Source organism: Mus caroli, unplaced genomic scaffold (assembly GCF_978045245.1).
Source record: "Mus caroli unplaced genomic scaffold, Mus_caroli_1 scaffold_8, whole genome shotgun sequence".
NCBI classification, from domain to species: Eukaryota; Metazoa; Chordata; class Mammalia; order Rodentia; family Muridae; genus Mus; species Mus caroli.
Genome location: NW_028227263.1, coordinates 19,389,574 through 19,410,286, shown reverse-complemented (window position 1 = coordinate 19,410,286; position 20,713 = coordinate 19,389,574). Strand labels below are relative to the sequence as shown.

At 46.6% G+C, this 20,713-nt stretch overlaps 1 protein-coding gene across 1 annotated transcript; it reads right to left on the bottom strand.

Annotated features, from left to right (window-relative positions):
• Window positions 1-5,681: 5,681 nt before the first annotated feature.
• Nfatc2ip (nuclear factor of activated T cells 2 interacting protein) lies at window positions 5,682-20,437 on the bottom strand. Its single transcript, XM_021168707.2, has 8 exons — window positions 19,204-20,437; window positions 18,778-18,850; window positions 14,120-14,243; window positions 13,503-13,583; window positions 13,226-13,412; window positions 10,490-10,634; window positions 10,281-10,390; window positions 5,682-7,939 (listed from the first exon to the last, which is right to left on the bottom strand). Exons 1-8 carry the CDS (start codon window positions 19,561-19,563, stop codon window positions 7,781-7,783), a joined length of 1,239 nt encoding a protein of 412 aa, XP_021024366.1. The 5' UTR covers window positions 19,564-20,437; the 3' UTR covers window positions 5,682-7,780.
• Window positions 20,438-20,713: the final 276 nt, after the last annotated feature.

Below are 20,713 nucleotides of genomic sequence, written 5' to 3'. Positions count from 1 at the left end.
GGAGAAAGTCACCCGGTGCAAGGATTGAACACGTGACCTGTCACCGCCTACGGAAGCCTCCAGGGTTTCTAGGGCTCCTCCGCTTTGGTAACCCGACGCTCGTTCCTACTTCCACCAGCAGCCTCCAGGGGGCCTCGCAAACTGGCGTAATCAATCGCCCTAGATTATCGCCCATTTATCCGATTTCATGTCATTACACGAGATAGTGGATTATTTGGAAATACTACATCTCTACAGATGCTAGTGAGTTGTTTCCTCTTTCTTCTTCAATGACTGGCTGATGGCTTCATTGCTCAGGAATTGTTGGATGAATAGCGGCGAGCAGCTGCCTCCTTTTGTTTACCAATCATGAGCTTTCTGTGGACATTTAGATTCCTATAGAGTCGGACGTAGTAGCGCATACCTTTAGTCCCAGGAGAAGGCAGAAGGACGGAGATCTTTGCGATTTCAAGGACAGCCTGGTTTACATAGCGAATTCCAGGTCAGCCAGGGCTACATACTGAGTGAGACCCTGCCTCCAAGAAAAGATGCCTATAGCTTAGGAGGAAGAGGATGTTTTGTCTATGGCCACAACGAGTTTTCCTCCAACCAAGACTTGTGTCCTCGCGCCCTCTGGTGTCTCTCCTGTAGGACAGGCGGAGGCTCAGAACCAACGAACTGCAATGTACCCTGCACCAAAACTGGCACATGGCTCTAATCCCAGCACTAAAGAGACAGAGGCAGCCATTCTCTGTGGTCGAGGCCAGCCTGGTTTACTGAGCAAGTTCCCGGATGACCAGGGCTACACAGAGGAACCTTATCATAAACCAACAACAACAAACTCAATCTGGCTGGTGGCACATGCCTTTAATACCGTTAGTCTTGAAAACAAAACATAAAAAAAAAAAAAAAAAAAAAAAAAAAATCCCACTAGGTGTGGCGGCGACTTAAACCTTTTATCTCAGCACCGCGGAGCAGAGGCTCTTTTTTTTTCTTTTTCTTTGTTTTTCGTTTTTCTTTCTTTTATTTTCTTCCAAGGTTTCTCTGTCTGTCTGACTGTCCTGGAATTCCCTTTTTTGACCAGTGTGGCCACCAATTGACAGGCATCCACCTGCCTTTGCCTTCAGAAGGCTGGGATTAAAGGTGTTCAATGGCACCCGGTCTCAGGTTGCTAGTTTTCCTTAATATACATACATTCTGAATGCAAAATACTATAATTCTATGAAAATACTGTTTTGTGATCCCACTTCCAGAACTGGGATGTAGTTCAGTTGATAGTATATACTGCCAAGCATTCCTGAAGCCCTGGGCTCAAATCCCCAGTACCATTGCAAAAGGTAGAAGGAGGAGAATTGGAAGTTCAAAGTGGTCCTTGATACATAGCAATAGTTAAATTTAACGTGGCTTTGGGTACATAAGAGCCAGTCTCGACAAAACAAAACAAAACAAAAAATTAAAGATCCCACCGGGCGTGGTGGTGCACGCCTTTAATCCCAGCACTTGGGAGGCAGAGGCAGGCGAATTTCTGAGTTCAAGGCCAGCCTGGTCTACAAAGTGAGTTCCAGGACAGCCAGGGCTACACAGAGAAACCCTGTCTTGAAAAAAACAAACAAACAAAAAATTAAAGATCCCTCTTGGGGCTGGAGAGATGGCTCAGTGGTTAAGAACACTGACTGTTCTTTCAGAGGTCCTGAGTTCAAATCCCACATAGTGGCTCACAACCATTTGTAATTGGATCCAATGCCCTACTCTAGTGTGTCTGACGAGAGCGACAGTGTATTCATATACAGAAAATAATTTTTTTAAAATATCCCTCTCAGCACAGCAGAGGAAGAGGCAGATAATAGTTTGAGGATTTGAAGACTGGACTGTATTGAGTCTTAAGTCAGCCTGGACTAGATAATAATGAGAGAGACAGAGAGAGAGAGAGAGAGAGAGAGAGAGAGAGAGAGAGAGAGAGAGAGAGAGAGAGAGAGATTGAAAATAGGTAAGGGCCAGCAAGGTGGCTCAGAGGATAAAATACTTGGTACCGATACTGACAATCTGAGTTCTGTCCCTATCCAAATGGCAGAAGAGGATTGCCTGCCACAAGCTGTCCTCTACTTCACACATGTGCCATGACATGCACACAAAATAAAAACGTAATAAAAGATTAAAAACGTAAAACACTGTGAAATGAAAGAAACATGACATAATAGGTTGCCTACTGCATTACTCAGTTCAAATGAAAATCTAGTGTCTGGACACACGCACCAGGCATCCCACATGCTCAGGAGGCTGAGGCAAGTGGATCACTTGAACCCAGAAAACTGACGCTATCTGGGCTATCTCATGAGTCTCTATCTCAAAAAAAAATTTTTTTTTAAATCATGTTGGCATTTGAGAAAAGCTGAGTCCGTGGCAGATGAATTGAAGGTTAGGAGGGGAGCAGTGAGCAGGAAGGGATTCACAGAGATCTGCCTGCTTCCCTCTGCCTCCAGAATGCTGGGATTAAAGGTGTGAGCCACCCTCTCAGGTTGCTTGTTTACCTTAATATACATACAATCTGAATACAAATTACTATAAATCTATAATTTAGAAAGTACTGCTTTTACTAGACTACAGGTGGGGCACGGGATGGAGAGGAACAGAAAGGCTCCGGTCTGAGAACAAACTGAAGTTGGAAGCTACTGGGCTACAGATCAAAACCCCATCAAAAGGTGTGGAGTTCAGTCGTGGTGTAGATAAGGAAGACGAAGCAAATTTCAAGGTGAAGCTTGCAGGGCTACGGATGCATGGCGCTTTCGGTCCCCATCCCTAGCTTCACAAAGCAAAGTATGAAGCCTGGCTGGAGCATAGCTCAGTGGCAGAGCACCTGCGCAGCCTGAATGAGGGCCCGGTTTTCACCCTCAGCACAAAAAGGGGACAGCGGTGACACATTGTTTCTGGCTCACTCACTAAGATGGGTGACAGTGGGGTTCCCTGAGACATGAAATGTATTCCTTCAGTAGACTTTGGGAGGCAATGACCGTATGATCATGAACCAGGAACTAGACATCATTGATAAGAACAAGGCAGTGTTTGCTGGGCACTTACAAACGGATGGGAAAGCAAGAAACAGGCAATCAGGCAGAAGTGGAGGCAGCTAGAGCCTTGCTTCTGGCTAAGATGGGACAGAAAAACCGATGTGACCAGCTCTGCAGAAGCTTTCAGGAAGAACTGACCTCTGCGTTAGAAAGTGTTGCCGTGCCGGGCGTGGTGGCGCACGCCTTTGATCCCAGCGCTGGGGAGGCAGAGGCAGGCGGATTTCTGAGTTCGAGGCCAGCCTGGGCTACAGAGTGAGTTCCAGGACATCCAGGGCTACACAGAGAAACCCTGTCTCGAAAAAAACCAAAAAAAAAAAAGAAAGTGTTGCCGCTGCGGAGCTGAAAGATTGCAAAGGGACACAAGGAAACAGCCCCTGTGGCGGCGCACGTCTGCAATCCCAGCGCCTGGGAGGCTGTGGGAGGCTAGCCACAGCCTGGTTACATGGATGAACAACTGCCAAGTATGCTCAACAGAAATAAGCATCCCAGGCTCCTCCTCAGAGCTTCTGCACCAGGTCCTCACTTCTGCAATCACATGATCCAGTACACACACCACGCACACGTTTTATGTGTGTTTTGTCTGCATGTATGTATATGCCCGGTGCCCCCCCCCCCCGAAGTCTGAAGGTGATGTGGAATCCCTTGGAACTGAAGTTAACGGGGTGGTTGGGAGCCACCATGAGGGTGCTGGGAACTGAACCTGGGTCCTCTGCAAGTGCTCTGAACCTCTAATCTCTCCAGCTCCCTACCCATTTTCTTTTGTTGTTGTAGTCATATAGAGGTCTCACTATGTCACTCTGGCTGGCCTGGATTTGATATATAACAGGCTGGCCTTGAACTCACAGAGATCCCCCTGCTGCTGCCTCCTGAATGCCAGGATTAAAGGTGTGTACCAGCACAGTTGGCCCTTACAGACTTTTTGTTTGTTTATTTTTTGTTTTTTGAGACAAGGTTTCTCTGTGTAGCTCTGGCTGTCCTGGAACTCACTCTGTAGAGCAAGCAGGCTGGCCTCAAACTCAGAAATCCGCCTGCCTCTGCCTCCCAAGTGCTGGGATTAAAGGCGTGCGCCACCACTGTCCAGCCTGGCCCTTCCATTTTTAAAAAATGATAATTTGTGTTTATATCTGTGTGAGTACATGCCACGTGTGTACAAATGTTTGGAGAACCCAGAAGAGGGCACTGAATCCCCTGGGCAGTTCCAGGCAGATGTGAACTGCCTCATGTGGGTGCTGAGAACTAAGCTCTGGTCCTCTGCAGCAACTACTCTGTGCCACTGAGCCATCTCTCCAGCATTTCCCAAGGACCCCAGGACAATATACACACACTCAAGTGTGTCAATCTCATGAATTCTGAGTCTCAGGTCTGGCCCACTTGTATGGAAATCTGGCTCTGCAGTGGGTGATGGTGGCAGGGTCATCTCATTAAGCGTTAGTTTCTCTGTAATACTTCTGCTTCATTGTGGGGCTCTGAGGAGTGAGATCATAGGAAATGCCACCTTGTCCTGAGACACTGAGTACATGGTCATTAAAGTTTCAAAAGAATACTATGTGTTAAGTACGAGGGGAAATTGGAGGAATCTAAACCTTCAAGCTAAGGAGTCAAAGGTCCAACCACACAGTTGAACAACCCTACAGAATTCAACAAGCCGGGGATTGGCCCTAAAGCCAGGAATGCCTTCAGCCCAGCATTTTACTTTTGAGACGGGGTTTCAGTGCACTGGCCAAACTGGCCTTGAACTCACTCTAGCCCAGGCAGGCCCTGAGCTTTCTAACACCTTGCCTCAGCCTACTGAGTAACCAGGATTATAGGCCTGCACCCCCAGGCCTGGAGAGCAGTTAGGTACATATTCATGCCCCTTCCACTCCTGCAACTGGACATCTGGGGAAACTGGTCCACTGCCCAACAGGAACCACTAAATTTTTGTTTGTGATAGACACATCTTTTATGCTGCTGTAAGTGACAGACATCCTTAGGTATGTGATTTCAGTTATCTGAGCATTGTGGGACCCTAAGGTATGGCTCGGAGACCAAGACACAGGCTCCCTGTCTGTGTTCCCATTTAGTTCTGTGTTCATAGAACACTCCCTCCAACTGTCAGGAAGGAATCAAGCGGAGGCATGTACACAGCCTCTACAGATGTTCCTGGAAGGGAAGCCCTTACCACTTCCACCCTAGGAGGCTGAATTATATCTAGCTAGAATCCTTTGGATACCTCAGGCGGTTCGAGTGCTATATTAACAGTTATACCATGTCTTTCAGGGAACAGTGATGAAGAAGAGTCTGTAAGAGTTCGGGCACAAATATTTTCCCATATATAAAAAATTAGATAGGGTTTTGGTGTGTAGCCCAGGCTAGTCTCAAATTCACAAACCGACTGCCTCCCAAGTTCTGAGATTACGGGCAAGGTAATCTCATGGCCAAGCTTCCCTAATGATTTCGATCCATGGTTGAGTCCAAGGCAGCTTCACAGACTCTCAGGACTGTCCACAGTGTCTTCTCAGAGTTTGTGTGGGTTAAAAGCTGTGGATTGTGTTAACTGAAGACAAAGAAGGGTGGGTGTGTGGGAATAACTAATGCCTCTGTCACAGGAATGTCAACTGGGATCACATGAGAACCACAAAGACAGAAACCAGGAAGTGCTCCAAAAGGCCTCTCCCTTTATTCAGTTGAGATTGGATGGATACATATTAGTGTGTTCAGACTTACACTGATGGGCACACGGGAGCTGAAAAACCTGGAAGCCATACTCTATCATGGATATTTTTAAATGTTACAAAAGTCGAAGGAATAGCATATATTCTCACAAAAAAAAAAAGGAGTTGGCATACTTTTGTGAAAATCAGACTATATATATAATGTTTTTATTTTGTTTTAGTAGACAAAGCTTAGAAAACTGGCTCATTATAATTAAAAACAAAATACAACTTGTTCTCCCACACAAAGGTGCATTTCAGACAGTTTATAAGTAACACACAATAGTCAGGAACTAGCCGAGCCCAGCAGCAACCAGTGAGAACCTGGGTTGAGGGCTCAGAACAGTCTACCTACACCAGAGTAGTCCAGTTAGAACTCTAGTCTCATCTAGTGGTCTCAATATGAGAGAAAAAAACAACAACAAAAAACCAAAAGAACAAAAAACTATGGAGCTAAGAGAAGAAAATTGAAGTTTCTTAAACTAGCCTGGAAACCCAAACTCATCAATCCTGAGATTCTCCACTAAAGCCCCTCCCACTCTGGAAGCTCCTTTGTATTTTCCCTTAAAAACAAAAAAACAAAACTTCCTAACAAGAGTCAACTGGATACATTAAAAGTAAGAATGTCTGTTTGGTGAAAATCCCCTGGATACACAAAGTGTTGTTCTGAGGGTTTTACAACCGCCCAGAACACAAGCAACTCCTCAAGGAAAAGAAACACACGCAAGAGGAAGCCGCCACCCGAGAATACAGCAGCTGACAAAGAAAAACCAGAAGGTGGCCATGCGTAAGAAATGGTCTTCAAATAAAGGGATATTAAGATCTGTGGTGCTTTATACACACTGACTGCCAAAATCAGGATTTCAACAGCGCCAAATGCTGGTAAAGATAAGGAAAGAGAAGCCCCAAGAAAAAAGAACCTGTATAAGCCACAGTCCCAGCCTGGACAAGTACACCAAAGAATGACCTACCCAGGCCCAGGGGGACACATGAAAGATGTTTGCTGTGGCCTGGAATATGGTTCCAAGGAGCCGGAGACTTGGGCATCCCCCTTAAGGCAATGTGTGAGTAAAAGCATCTAATGCCACTGTGTGACTCCCACAGAGGATCCAAGCAATGACGGACCTAGAAGGCGCTAACATGGCTAGACTGTTACTCATTCTGACTGAAGACAGACTATTGCACAACTCTGTGTGTATACAGTAAAACCACATGTGTTCAGAATTTTTTCTTATAAGGACATTCATATTCGAAGGTACAAATATCCCAGATAGGTACTAACAGGAGAGAGAGCGTGAGGGAGGAAGACAGAGAACTAGAGTGATCTAACACTCAACAGCTGTATGTGCTTGAATATGGCTAGGTGTCCATGCCAGGAAGTGTGTACCAGACACTGGCTAGAGTCCTGGCAGGCAGAGAGGATACCCAAGGCTGAAAATGCAACGTTGTTAACTTTTAAAAATGACGTACTTTTCGACCTAGTCCTCAGCTTCAGCATGTATGTCACCTTCCGTTATATTTCTGCAACCGAGTGTCTCCACCAGGAAATGCATTCTGAGTCCCAAGTCAGAGCGGAAGTCACTGCTGGCCCCAACCGTGGCACAAGCCCCAGGCCTGGACACCCAAAGCAGTGCTCATTTAGTTCAACACACTCAACATAGGCAGCTACACAGAACAGTCATCTGATGAAGGAAAGGGCACTAGTGAACGTGAAATGTAGGGAAGCCAAGATCCCTTCTATGTGCCCCAGGGGCTGCCAAATACAGCACAAACATACACAGAGCCACACAACTACCAAGTAGCCACTTGTTTGACACTACAGTCTACTAGAGGCCAGCTGAAGGTAATGTCTTGGTTTTGCCTCAACTTCATACATCCTTACCATGTGCATAGTCTGGGGTTTAATCCCCAGCACCAGAAATAAATAAGTAAACAAGTTCTAATTCAGTTTCTGTTAGCCCTCATGGGGCGAAAAATCACAATAAGAAAATTGGGAGCTATTGTCTCCATGTCTTGGCTTTGCGTCCGAACAGGATGAGAGCTTCAGCCCCAGACTTCGATGAGATCTCCGGATTCCAGGCCCAGATCAGCTGGCAGCTCCTTGCCTGAAAGCTTTGTCCCATCAAAGAAGAAGGAGAGCTTGTGTCCAGAAAGTCCCATGGCTTCCTCATAGTGTGACATGAGGACCTTAAGAGGAGAATCCTGCATAGAGATATAAACAACACATGAAAAATGTGAAAGGCAGGCTGGGAGAACCTACAGGGACAGACAGAATATGGGTTGGTGGCCAGGAGCAGTGGTCACACACACACACTTTCAAGTCCAATGTTCTAGTAGGTTTATTCCCCAGCGCCAAAACAGAAAAGTTGACTTTTAGCTGAACATGCAACACATGCCTGAAATGGCAGTGCTTGCAGGGTGGAGGCAGAAAGATCATAATTTTAAACCAGCTTGGGCAATCCAGTGAGTCTCAACCTAACCTGGGTTACACAGTGAGCTTCAGACCAGGCTGGGCTACAGAGTGAGTCTCAGGCCACCCTAGGCTACATAAAGAGACCCTGTTTGAAACTAAATTAAACAAAACAAAACAAAACAAAACAAGCCAAGACACAAGGAGGATAAGGGCACAGCAGGAGATTGAGAACCCTGGAAAGGAAGGCAGGCTCCTCTCTGGGAACTAGTCACAGGTTCCTCAGCAACTGTAGTGGCAACCATGGAGGACAAGACTCCAGGATACAGGATAGGGGATAAACAGATTCTCTAAGCCTCAGTCACACCCCTCTGAAACAGCATGGACAGAGTGAACACAGATTCTAAAGTAAATTATGTGTGACTTAGAAAAGTGTTATGGGGGCTGGCGAGATGGCTCAGTGGGTAAGAGCACTGACTGCTCTTGGGAAAGTCCTGAGTTCAAATCCCAGCAACCACAAGGTGGCTCACCACATGGTGGCTCACCGCAATGAGATCTGACGCCCTCTTCTGATACGTCTGAAGTCAGCTACAGTGTACTTATGTATAATAATAAATCTTTTTTTTTTTTTTTTTGGTTTTTCGAGACAGGGTTTCTCTGTATAGCCCTGGCTGTCCTGGAACTCACTTTGTAGACCAGGCTGGCCTCGAACTCAGAAATCCGCCTGCCTCTGCCTCCTGAGTGCTGGGATTAAAGGCGTGCGCCACCACACCCGGCTAAATAAATCTTAAAAAAAAAAAAAAAAAAAGAAAAGAAAAGAAAGAAAGAAAGAAAGAAAGAAAGAAAGAAAGAAAGAAAAGAAAAGAAAAGTGTTATGGTTTGAACTGTGTGCCCCAAAGACAGCCTGTCCTGTACCTGTCAACGGGGTCTTAATGCACGTAGGGCCTCTGCAGTTATAATCAAGGTAAGATGTGGTCACACCTTATTCAGATGGCTAATCCATTATGATTTAGGTCTTCACAAGAGAAAACAGAGGGACACCAGAAATACACCAGGGAACTTTGAATACTACCAAAGCTATAAAGAGAGAAAGAAGATTCAATGTGGAACTTGAGTCTAAAGAACTATAAGAATCAATTTCTGTAATTCCAAGCCCACAAATTGTGGTAGAGGCATCCTATATTAAAAATTAAGCCCGGCGTGGTGGCGCATGCCTTTAATCCCAGCACTCGGGAGGCAGAGGCAGTCAGATTTCTGAGCTCAAGGCCAGCCTGGTCTACAAAGTGAGGACAGCCAAGGCTACACAGAGAAACCCTGTCAAACAAAACAAAACAAAATAAAAAATTAAAAAAAATTTTAATTAATTAACTAATTAAAAGAAATCCTGGAAGGGGATAGGAACTCCACAGGAAGACAACAGAGTCAACTAACCTGGACCCTTGGGGCTCTCAGAGACTGAACCACCAACCAAAGAACATACAAGGGCTGGAGCTAGGCCTCCCCACACATATGTCACACACGTGCAGCTTGGTCTTCATGTGGGTCCCAAATAACTGGAGCGGGGCTATCTCAAAAGCTGTTGCCTGACGGTGGGATATGTTCTTCTAGCTGGGCTGCCTTGTCTGGCCTCAGTGGGAGGAAGCACCAAGCTTCACCGAGACTTGAAGTGCCAGGGTGGAGGGATACCCAGGGGGACCCCCCATTCTCTCAGAGGAGAAGGGGAGGAGGGATGGAGGGAAGGATTCTGAGAGGGGGTGACTGGGAGCGGGGCAGTGAGCAGGATATAAAGTGAGTAAGTAAGCAAAACAAACCATGCCCTTTAGGTGTTTCCTGGGATCCTCGCAGCTGCTGTTTCAGCAGCCTTGCAGCCTGCCTGAACTCAGCCATCATGGACTCTAACCTCTAGAACCATAGCCCAAAACATAACACTTGTGTCAGTTGCCTTGGTCGTGGTGTTGCATCTTAGCAACAGAGAGTAACTAACACTCTTTCCTCCCACGTCCTAGACTGGGTAGCAGTCAGCAGACGGCCATTTCAGCAAGGCAGGGTGAGGAGGCTAGTACTTGGCAACTGACCAACTGACGGGAGACTGGCTAAGGAAAAAGGAGGGGTGTGGGCAGCACTTCTACTCACAGGAGACAGCGAGATCTCCAACATCTGGTGTTTCTCCTTCCCCTGCACCCGGAGCCGGAGCTCCTGGGACGTCTCTGTGGCCTCTGAAGAGCTTGCTAGCACCACACAATCTGTGGAGAGCAGGAGTGAGGTGACAGTAAAGTAGTAGGAGTCCGCGAGCAGATCCTGCTAAGTTTCTGCAAGGCCCCTCGTCCTTGCCTTCCACTCACCAATGATGTCAGCCACTCCAAGCTTTAGGGTACTAGGGGTGGCAGTAGGAGACAGTTCACTCTCTCCAAAAAGCAAAAGAATCCTGTTTGGAGACACCCCAAGATGATTGGCCATGTGATCCACCACATTCTGAAGGGGCTCCGACTAGAAGATAAAAAGAAGAATCTTGGGCTGGTGAGATGGCTCAGTGACTGCTCTTCCAAAGGTCATGAGTTCAAATCCCAGCAACCGCATGGTGGCACACAACCACCCATAATGAGATCTGACACTTCTTCTGGTGCATCTGAAGTCAGTTACAGTATACAAATATATAATAAATAAATCTTTAAAAAGAGAAGAAGAATCTTGAGACTCCGAACCCCAACCTGGAGCCAGCACCACAAACATGAGTTTCTGGCCTAGGCTACTTGTGAGATTCTTCATACCTGGCAAGTAGTGGTCCCAGCAAACAGCACAGAGAAATTAAACAGCTGGGGCTAAGGAGATAGTCCAGTCAAAAGTGCCTAGCATGTAAGCAAGATCTGACCTTGGATCTTTGGCACTACGTGAAAAGCTAGGAGTGACAGGCAGCACCTGAAATCCCTGTGCTGAAGAGGTGAAGATAAAGAACTGCATCAATGAGCTCCAGGCTGAGGAAGAGCTCACCCCAGAAAACCAACTGATTCCAGCTACCATCCTCTGGCTTCCACAAGCACATGCATACACTCATGCACCCCACCCCACCTGGCACTCAGACACACACCCACAGGAACATGTGCATAAAAACAGACGAGAAAAAGAAGATGTGGCCTTGTTGGAGGAAGTGCATCACTGTATAAGTAGGCTATGAGGTCTCCTAGGCTCAGTCTCTGCCCAGTGTGGAGTAGAGTCTCTTCTTGGCTGCCTTCAGATTAAGACGAGGAACTCTCAGCTCTTTCTCCAGCACCATATCTGCCTGCATGCTACCATGCATGTTTCCTGCCATGATGATAATGGACTAAGCCTCTGAAACCATAAGCAAGCCCCAACTAAGTGTTTGCCTTTATAAGAGTTGCCTTGGGTCAGGCAGTGTTGGTGAATGCCTTTAATCCCAGCACTTGGGAGGCAGAGGCAGGTGGGTTTCTGAGTTCGAGGCCAGCCTGGTCTACAGAGTGAGTTCCAGGACAGCCAGGGCTACACAGAGAAACCCTGTCTCAAAAAACAGTTGCCTTGGTTACGAAGTTTCTTCACAGCACTAAAACCTTAAGACAGAAGTTGGTACCAGGGACTAGATATTGCCGTGAAGACCCGACCAGGCTTTTGTTTGGAGGAATGTGGGTTTGGGGACTTTGGAAAGCAGTGATATGCTTCAAGAGGGCCTTAATGGGCCACACTAGTAGAAACATGTAAGTCCGTGGTGCTGAGGGTGATTGGAACTGTTGGGGTCTGGCCCAAGAGGTTTCAGAGGAGAAGAACTTCAGTGTGTGGCCTAGAGACTGCTTTTGTGATATTTTGGTGAACAATGTAGCTGCTTCTTGCCCTTGTCTGAAGAGTCTGCCTGAGGCTAAAGTGAAGAGACTTAGATTAATTGCACTGACAAAGGAAATATCAAAAAAACTAGCATAGACTCTGTCCTGTAGTTCTCTCTTATGAAGAGCATTTTGATCAAGCCTGGCAAGCTTAGAAAAGAAAAATACAAAATGTATGGGTCAAGGATTAAAGGGCCACCAGGAAGTGCAATAGAGCTAAATCCTGTTTTTAAGGATATTAAATAGAATTAAGGGAATAGTGACCTCTGGCCAAGATCACACACAGATAAGCTTATTTTTTGTGTTTGTTGTTGTAAGAAGGACAGTTATATCATATTAGCCATGATGACCTGGTTATTGTTTTTATTTGAACATGAGATATGATTATGCATCAAATTGACAAGGGATAAACTGTGATAGCTATTCATTATGCACAGTGGGTGGATGAGGGGATGGGAAGGGGAGTGAGGTGGGGGGGTCATATGAGCAGGGGAGAAGGGAGATCAGCTGGGGCACGGAGGCAATCTCTAGGACATTCCAGAAATCTGGGATGAGGAGAGCCTCCAGAGGGTCTAAGGGGGCAAGGGGTGACTCGAGCTGAGATTCCTAGCAGTTGGGGATATAGATCCTGAAGCGCCCACTTCCTGTAGCCAGGCAGGACTCCCAGTGGAAGGATAAAGGCAGCAACACAGTCACACATCCACAAAGCCTTAGACCAAAACATGTCCTGCCGACAAGATGTGCCTGCTGCCATGCTTCCTTCCCGCCATGATGATAATAGACTGAACTTCTGAAAAGGTAACCCAGCCTCAATTAAATGTTTTCTTTTATAAGAAAGACTTGTCTTGGTCATGGTCTCTTCGCAGCATTAAAACCCTAACTAAGACATTCATAAAGATACCATGTATTTTTGTGTATGTGTTTGCTTTTTCAAATAGCTATATAGTTCATGCTAGTTTCAAATTCTAGATCCTCATGCCTTCACCTCCTATGTGCTGAGATTACAGATATGTGTTAACCACTATACCTGGCCTGAAGATGATATGCCTAAGAAGCCTTGAAAGATGGGTAAATTTTGCCAAAAAAGATAAGAATACAGGAAAAATACAGACAAACGGAACACCAAGTGCCAAGGCATGGAGAGATGAAAGAGAGGTCAGTGGCCCTCGAGAGCATGATGGGAAGGAAGATGGGTCTGTCTCTCCAAGGGAAGCTACTGATCCTGCCCATGTGAATCCAAGTACTCACCGTCCTGACAGGCAATCTGACTAGGTCAGCCCGGCACCGGATCTTGAGTGTAAAGAGTCGAGAGCTCTGTGGCAAGGCAGGCCCTTCCACTAGGACCACCTCATCATCTGTGCTCTGAAGGGCTGGACTCTGGTGCTGCTTGGGGCTCAGGCAGGAGCGGAGATCTTGGAGACGCTTGTTCACTTCCCTGGGTATGGACAAGACATTGGAACACCAAGGCTGATGATCCTCTCAAACCGCCCTTCTCCGCCCCAGACACAGTCCCAGACCCCAGGACCTTAGCTTCTGGAGCGCCTCTGTATGCTTTCTGCTTTTGTTCCTTGATGAAGGTTGGGGCAAAGGAGAGACGTCCTGGTCCCTACAGAAAGAAGAGAAAGGCAGGATGGTAGCAAAAGAGAGAGTCCAGCACATGCTTTCCTTCATGGGCTGGCGACTTCCAGGAGTCTGACTGACTGTGGAGAATCTAGAGGAAAGCCTTCCAGCAGCAGCACTTTACTACAAGACATGTGCAGTAAGAGACATTGTTTTTATATATATGTACATGATCCAACAAGGAGGAAACGTCAATTGTTCAACACTACACCAGGCACTAACTTAACAGTTCTCAAGTAGCACCATGACTAGTCCCATTTTACAGATAAGGAACACAAAGCAGAGTGGACAGGGACAGCTGGTGGAATCTGAGTCATACCCACATTTCCACCACCATTCCTAAGGGTGATCTAGATGCTCCTGTGTCACCACCCTCCAGGACAAGCCACTTCCCTCTACATCTGAGCCTCATCTTCCACCCCATCTCCTTGGCCTTCTGGAAGCTACCCAAGTCTTGTTTCCTCAGCCCATCTTTCCAGTGCTCTTCTGCTCCTAGGGCCTTAATGTCCTAGCCTCACTCACGGAAACTCTTCCATTTTCTTTTCTTCTTTCTCACGCTTCTTTCTGAGCTTCTTTCTCCAGGGAGAACCTGAAGGCAGGGCATCATCTTCAGAGAGAGAACTGCCAGAATTTGTCAGATCTGCCTCTAGGAGCAGAGAAGAGGGAGGAAAGGGTTAGCTAAAAGATGGTTGGGGAGGCCAAGAAGAAGCAAGTCAAAGGCTTTAGGAAGGGGCAGAGGAGGCCAGGAGTGGTGGCACATGCAAATCTCAGTACTTGAGAGGCTGAGCCAGAGATCAGGAGTTGGAGGCCAGCATGGACCACAGACACTCTGGAGTTTTTGTTCTTTTGAGTTTTGTTCTAAAAGTGGGTAGACAAGAGGTGGCAGTGTCGTTCAGTAATAGAGCACATGTCTAGCATCCAGGGGCCCTGAAAGTGAAGTTCAATCCCCACTAACAAAAGGAGGGGGAAATGCTAAAAGATAGGAGGCACACATAGCAGTTTGAATGTATATGTACACATGTGTAAGTGCATGTTTGAGTGTGTGTACATGGGAAGACCAGAAGTCAACCTCATGTGTCATTCCTCAGGCACCATGCATCTGATCAGACCAGGCTGGCTGGCCAGCAAGCCCTAGGGATCCAGCTCTCTCCAGCTCTCCAATGCTGGGATGTTCAGCATTGCCATTATGCTCTGCTGCCACAGACGAACCTCACTTGGGTCCTCGATCCATGGGCAAAACTCAGGTAACAGTTACAGGTGGGCAAAGAGTCGGCAAGAAGGAGGGGTGACACAAGGAAGCGTGGATCTGAATGTAATTTGTCTCAAAGTGAGTACCAGTTTTATAATACAGAAAACAAAGGAGTCAGATATCACAGGCAAGGTACATCTGACACAAAACAGAGGAATGCCTACAAAGGACTGGCAGGAACCAACTGGGATAAAATCCAATGTTAACTGGGAATCAAAAGCAGCTCTACCTAAGGTCCACTTAACCTTAGTCAGGGGCAAGGGCTTCATGCCCTTGCCATAGTTCCTAGTCTATTGTATAGTCCACCTCCCCCTTAGGCCATTGTAAATTCCTGTGTATGGGTCTGGTTCCTCCTTAGACCACAACCTTACTTCTTCCTAGGCCATGGTAAATTCCTGCACATGGGTGTAGCTTGCCCTGTGTAGTAGATAGTAATGCCTGATTTCTTCCACTATCTCTTTTACAATACTAGAGGCAATTCTTTTTTGTTTTTGTTTGTTTGTTTTGTTTTGGTTTGGTTTGGTTTTTTGAGACAGGGTTTCTCTGTATAGCTCTGGCTGTCCAGAACTCACTCTGTAGATCAGGCTGGCCTCAAACTCAGAAATCCACCTGCCTCTGACTCCCAAGTGCTGGGATCAAAGGCATGCACCACCACTGCCTGGCTTACTAGAGGCAATTCTGCACTTGATCTTAGCCAAAAGGCCGAGAAGCGATTAGAGGCAATTCTGAATGTGACTGAATAGGCAACATTCTTACTGAATTCAAAACCCAAGTTCGACTCAAGGACTGCCTAGGACTGATGAGGAATCTAACCTAGCTATATATCAAAAAATCAATCCTTAGAAGCACTTATAATAAAGCAATATTAAGGGAAAGCACACAGATCCATTTACCACTAAAGCAAGGACATTGGAGCATTCGTTATACAGGATGCCATGGTTCCAGGAGACTAAGTTTCCGTGAACTTTTTGCCTCAGTACAGCGCCCAGGTTTTGGGGGCCTGTTGTGTGTGTCACTACTGGAATGAATGTAGCACTCTGATTTTTTCAACTTGGGTTTGGAGGTTCAAACGCAAGTCCTTAGGCTTGCACAGTAAGCACTTTACTGGGCCATCACCTCAGCCCCTATGTAGTACTTTCCAATAGTAGACAAGCATATGAAGTGTGGTTTTTAATTGTTTACTTATTTACTATGCTTTTTAAAAAAATGACTTATTTATTATTATATGTAAGTATACTGTAGCTGACTTCAGACACACCAGAAGAGAGCATCAGATCTCATTATGGGTGTTTGTGAGCCACCCTGTGGTTGTTGGGATTTGAACTCAGGACCTTCAGAAGAACAGTCAGTGCTCTTAACCACTGAGCCATCTCTCCAGGCCCCACTTACTATTCTTTAAAAAAAAAAAAAATCACGTGTCTGTGAGAGATGAATGCAACATGTGGAGATCAGAGAGCAGCTCTGAGGGAGTTGGCTCTTTCCTTCCACTGTGGATCCTTGGGAATGAGTGAAGTTTCAGGCTTGCCTTTCAGGCTTTCCCTGGCCCTATTTATTATTTTTCATTACAACACTCACTCAAACAAATTTCTTTTTTCTTTTTTAAAGATTTATTTACTATATGAGTACACTGTAGCTGTCTTCAGACACACCAGAAGAGAGCATCAGATCCCATTATAGATGGTTGTGAGCCACCATGTGGTTGCTGGGAATTGAACTCAGGACCCCTGCAAGAGTAGTCAGAGCTTTTAACCACTGAGCCATCTCTCCAGCCCCACATTTCTTTATGCTGCTTAGTATGAGCATGCTCTTCGTTCAGTTCTCCACGCCACAGAATAAAGACTGAGCAAAGGAAACTATGATAATAAACTCTACACAGTAGTTTCCAGTCAGAGACAAGCTTGCCTCCCAGGTATCTAAAGTCACAAGGTCTGAAGGTGATTTTGGCTGTCAGAACAGAGAGGAAGTGCTTTAGAGAGTGCTACTGACAGCTAGTGATTAGAGGTCAGGATCCTAAAATTGCTTTCTACATTGTCCCCCACAACAAAGAATTTTCCAATCTAAGTTCTCAGCGCTGCTGAGGTTAAGAAACACTGCCCTAGGGGCTGGAGAGATGGCTCAGCGGTTAAGAGCACTGACTGCTCTTCTGAAGGTCCTGAGTTCAAATCCCAGCAACCGCATGGTGGCTCACAACCATCCATAATGAGATTTGACACCATTTTCTGGTGTGTTGGAAGACAGCTACAGTATACTTAAATATAATAATAAATAAATCTTTGGGCCGGAGCAAACAGGGCCAACCGGAGCAACCACATGATGGTTCACAACCATCTGTACAACTACAGTGCAGTCATAAACATAATATATATGTGTGTGTGTGTTGTTTTTTGGTTTGTTTGTTTGTTTTGGTTTTTCAAGACAGGGATTCTCTGTGTAGCCCTGGCTGTCTTAGAACTCACTCTGTAGACCAAGCTGGCCTCAAACTCAGAAATCCACCTGCCTCTGCCTCCCAAGTGCTGGGATTAAAGGGATGCGCCACCACTGCCTGGCTATAAATCTTTTAAAAAACAACAACAACAACAAAACTACATAACTTATTAAAAAAAAAGAAAGAAAGAAAGATAAAGGAAAGAAAGACTATCCTAAATATGGCAGCTATTGTAGGACTGACAGCCTGCTTCTTTTCTTCTTTAAGATTTATTTACTGGGGAGGGAGGTGGGGGCATTGTTCATGCCATAGCATACGTGTTGGGGTCAGAGGACAACTTTCTCTCCTTTTATCCCGTTTCTGAGTCAGTGTCTCCCCTGTTATTTTTGCCACTGGGTGTGTGAGCGTCCAGCAATCTTCTCCTGTACCCAGTATGAGTGGCATCATTACAGGTGTGTATACCACCTCATCCGACTTATGTGGCTGTTAGGCATCAGGTTTGTGTGGCAAGTGCTTTTACCCACTGAACCATCTCCCCAACTCCAAGTCTACACTTTTAAAACCCTTCCTAAGATACCCTGCACACGGGTATCTTTTATATCACGTCACACTTCTACATTCCAGGTGCTATCCTAACCATGGACATGGCAAATAAAATATACACAAAATCCTTTTAGTTCTCACCAAAAATCTTTAAGATAGGTCCACTATTATCCCCATTCTCCTCATGAGGAAAACTTGCTCAAAGTCACACAGTTATGAAGGATTCAAATACAGGCCACATGACTCCTGAGCCTGTTCTCAATCAGCCTACCACACTCCCTCACCTAACAGAAACAAGTCTTAGTCCCAGGTCTTCGCAGACTCTATCACTCCCCTATTAGCCTTGACTCTTAGTCACTGGCCTTATTAAAGGGTTTGCAAAAACTTATCAGTAGAGAATAAAGAATGGGCAGTTCTGATAAAAGTCAAAGAACAGTCTTCTGGCTCCAAAGTGTTCCCAAGGAATGGAACACTGGAGGAGTGTAACAAGATGTCACAGAGTCTCAGAACTCCCTTCACCCCTATTATGATAACACAGATCAAAATGTCAAGGGTAGGTACCTCGAAACTTCACTCTAACATATCCCTATGCCCGTTAGGACCCGAAGGGGGGAAGAGGTGGACATGGCCACTAAGTAGGCTCCTGTGACTTCTGATTAATGAACCAGCTCCTTTATGGACCATAACTTTCCCCTAGCTCAGACTCAGGAGTCCATTTTCCCAACGCCACTTAGAATCAAAATTGTGTGTCAACTCAATAACACCTGAGCATCGTTCTCCAGACCCTAGATACCACTGAAGCACAGAGAAAAGGGGCGGGAGAGGGCGGGGGTGGGTGGGAGTGAGGACAGAGGGTGCTGGAGGGGGTGGAGAGAGAGAAAGAGATCACTGACTACAGGGATGTAAACTCTAGGAAGTCTCAGAGAAGCCAGTGCAGGGTACTCCCGACAAACCCACTCTTACCATCTTCAGGCTCTGAGGGGCACAGTTTCAAGAGGGATGAATTATCTGGAATGAGGTTGAGACTGCTCTGTACCTACGAAAACAAAAGGGGGAAGAGGAGGTGGGTCTCACATCCTGCCAACTCTACTTAAGACAAGAATGGCTCTTCCCTCGATTCCAGCACTTGTCTTCTCTAAGGACTCCAATCCCTGAAGCGCATATAGAAGGTCAGCTTCCCTCGATCTCCCTCAGTCTCCCTCGATCTCTCTCAGCCTCCCTCTACCCGAAGATACAATCCCAGATAACTCCATACATCTAACATCACCGGCCCCCCTCGTATCTCCAATCTACAAGTATTCATCACACACACACACACTGCCCCAAGCCAAACCCACCACGCCAGTCTTAGCACTCCCCCAACAACCCTCCTTGGGGACCTTGCTGCACCTTCCCGGAGTACACTGGGACCACCGGCGCCTCTCCGGGATCCAGCAGCCGTCGCCGCCGCCGTCGCACCAATGTACGCGGGGCTCCCGCAGGCCCCTCGGCCGCCCCTTCACTGTCACTGTCGCTGTCCTGCTCAGGTTTGGCCGGCGCGGGGAGGCGGGCGACCGGCACCTCTACTGGGTCTGCGACTTCCAAGACCTCTTCGTCACTGTCACTGACCAAGTCCACAAGCACGGTGTCTGGAATGAGCCTAGTCGTAGACTGCGGGGCGCGAGGACACCGGCCACGGGCGCCTCGGGCTCTCCGAGCGCCTCGGCCACCGCGGGACCTCGGACTACGTCCCCTCAGTGGTTCCGCCATCTCCCACACTACTTCCACAAACACCGGCCTCTACACAGTCACCGGCCCACCGTATTAGCGTCTGTACCTTTCATTGGACGAACAGCCTGCCGGTCATCATCTCTTCCCGCCCACACGTTCTGGATCCGCCTGTCCACGTTCTCATTGGTCTACTTACCTGTCTATCACCTACCCTCCACTAAAACAAAGGCGCCAAAGATTCCAATCTCTTTGGTACAATCAAAAAAGGTTTCGATTCTGTCCAGTTCACCCATTGGCTAAATTTCCTCCTGACCCAGCCTTCCCCAGGACCCGCCCATTGGAGAAATTCATTTTCCTGGTTGGTGAAAGATTGGCGCATCCTGGGAATTGTAGTCCTCATACTCGGAAGCCACAGAAAAAGCCTTGTGGAACTAACGTTAGAAGCTGAAGACCTTGGGCTGTGGATTCCTTTTGTGTCCTCAACCTCTGTGTGACAGGAGTTCCATTCCACACTAAACACCTTCATGCATGTCACCTCGGAAATACTCTACAAACACAATATATGTCATAGCACAGCACACCTCAGAAACACTTTTTAAGACAATTACAAATTAAGAGACTTACTTCCCTGTTGCAAAGAAAAGAGGCTTCCTTCTGGCTCCTCTTTCCTGATCATTGAAATATGAATGCTTCTCGGTTTACAGCGGGGTTACTCTTGATAAAGGCCTTGCTGCTGCTTATCTACACAATGTACTACAGAGGACCAGGGTTCATGCTTGTGATTGTAGACTGACTGGGAGCTAGCTGCACTTTCCAACAACATGCTATGCACACTTAGCTCGTTTGGAAACAATACAACTTCAAAACTCAGAAAGGTCTGAATTCTGAGAGGTCTTTGATGGTCTGTTTGTCTGCTGGTCAATACCCTGCTGGCATTCACTCATGCATGTAGAAATTAACTGAAAAAATTAAGTACTGTCAGTCAGTACCATGGCTGTGCATATGCTAATCCTTCTAATGTCTTAATAAACCCCTTGCCTTTTCACAACTCAGCCATTCAAGGTAGAGTCTTCTCTTTGAAATGCAGACATCGCAGGGCAGTGGTAGCACAAGACTTTAATCAAGCACTTGGGAGGCAGAGGCAGGCAAATCTCTGAGAGTTCAAGGCCAGTTTGGTCTACAGAGTGAG

What these genes read in the sequence shown, in the direction of transcription:
- Nfatc2ip (XM_021168707.2), bottom strand. Translation starts at nt 19,563, where the DNA reads ATGGCGGAACCACTGAGGGGACGTAGTCCGAGGTCCCGCGGTGGCCGA. An exon ending in GAGGCGCTCCAGAAGCTAAG is followed by an intron (nt 13,413 to 13,502) that starts GTCCTGGGGTCT and finishes GTCCATACCCAG; the next exon opens with GGAAGTGAACAAGCGTCTCC. An exon ending in TGGAGTGGCTGACATCATTG is followed by an intron (nt 10,391 to 10,489) that starts GTGAGTGGAAGG and finishes TGCTCTCCACAG; the next exon opens with ATTGTGTGGTGCTAGCAAGC.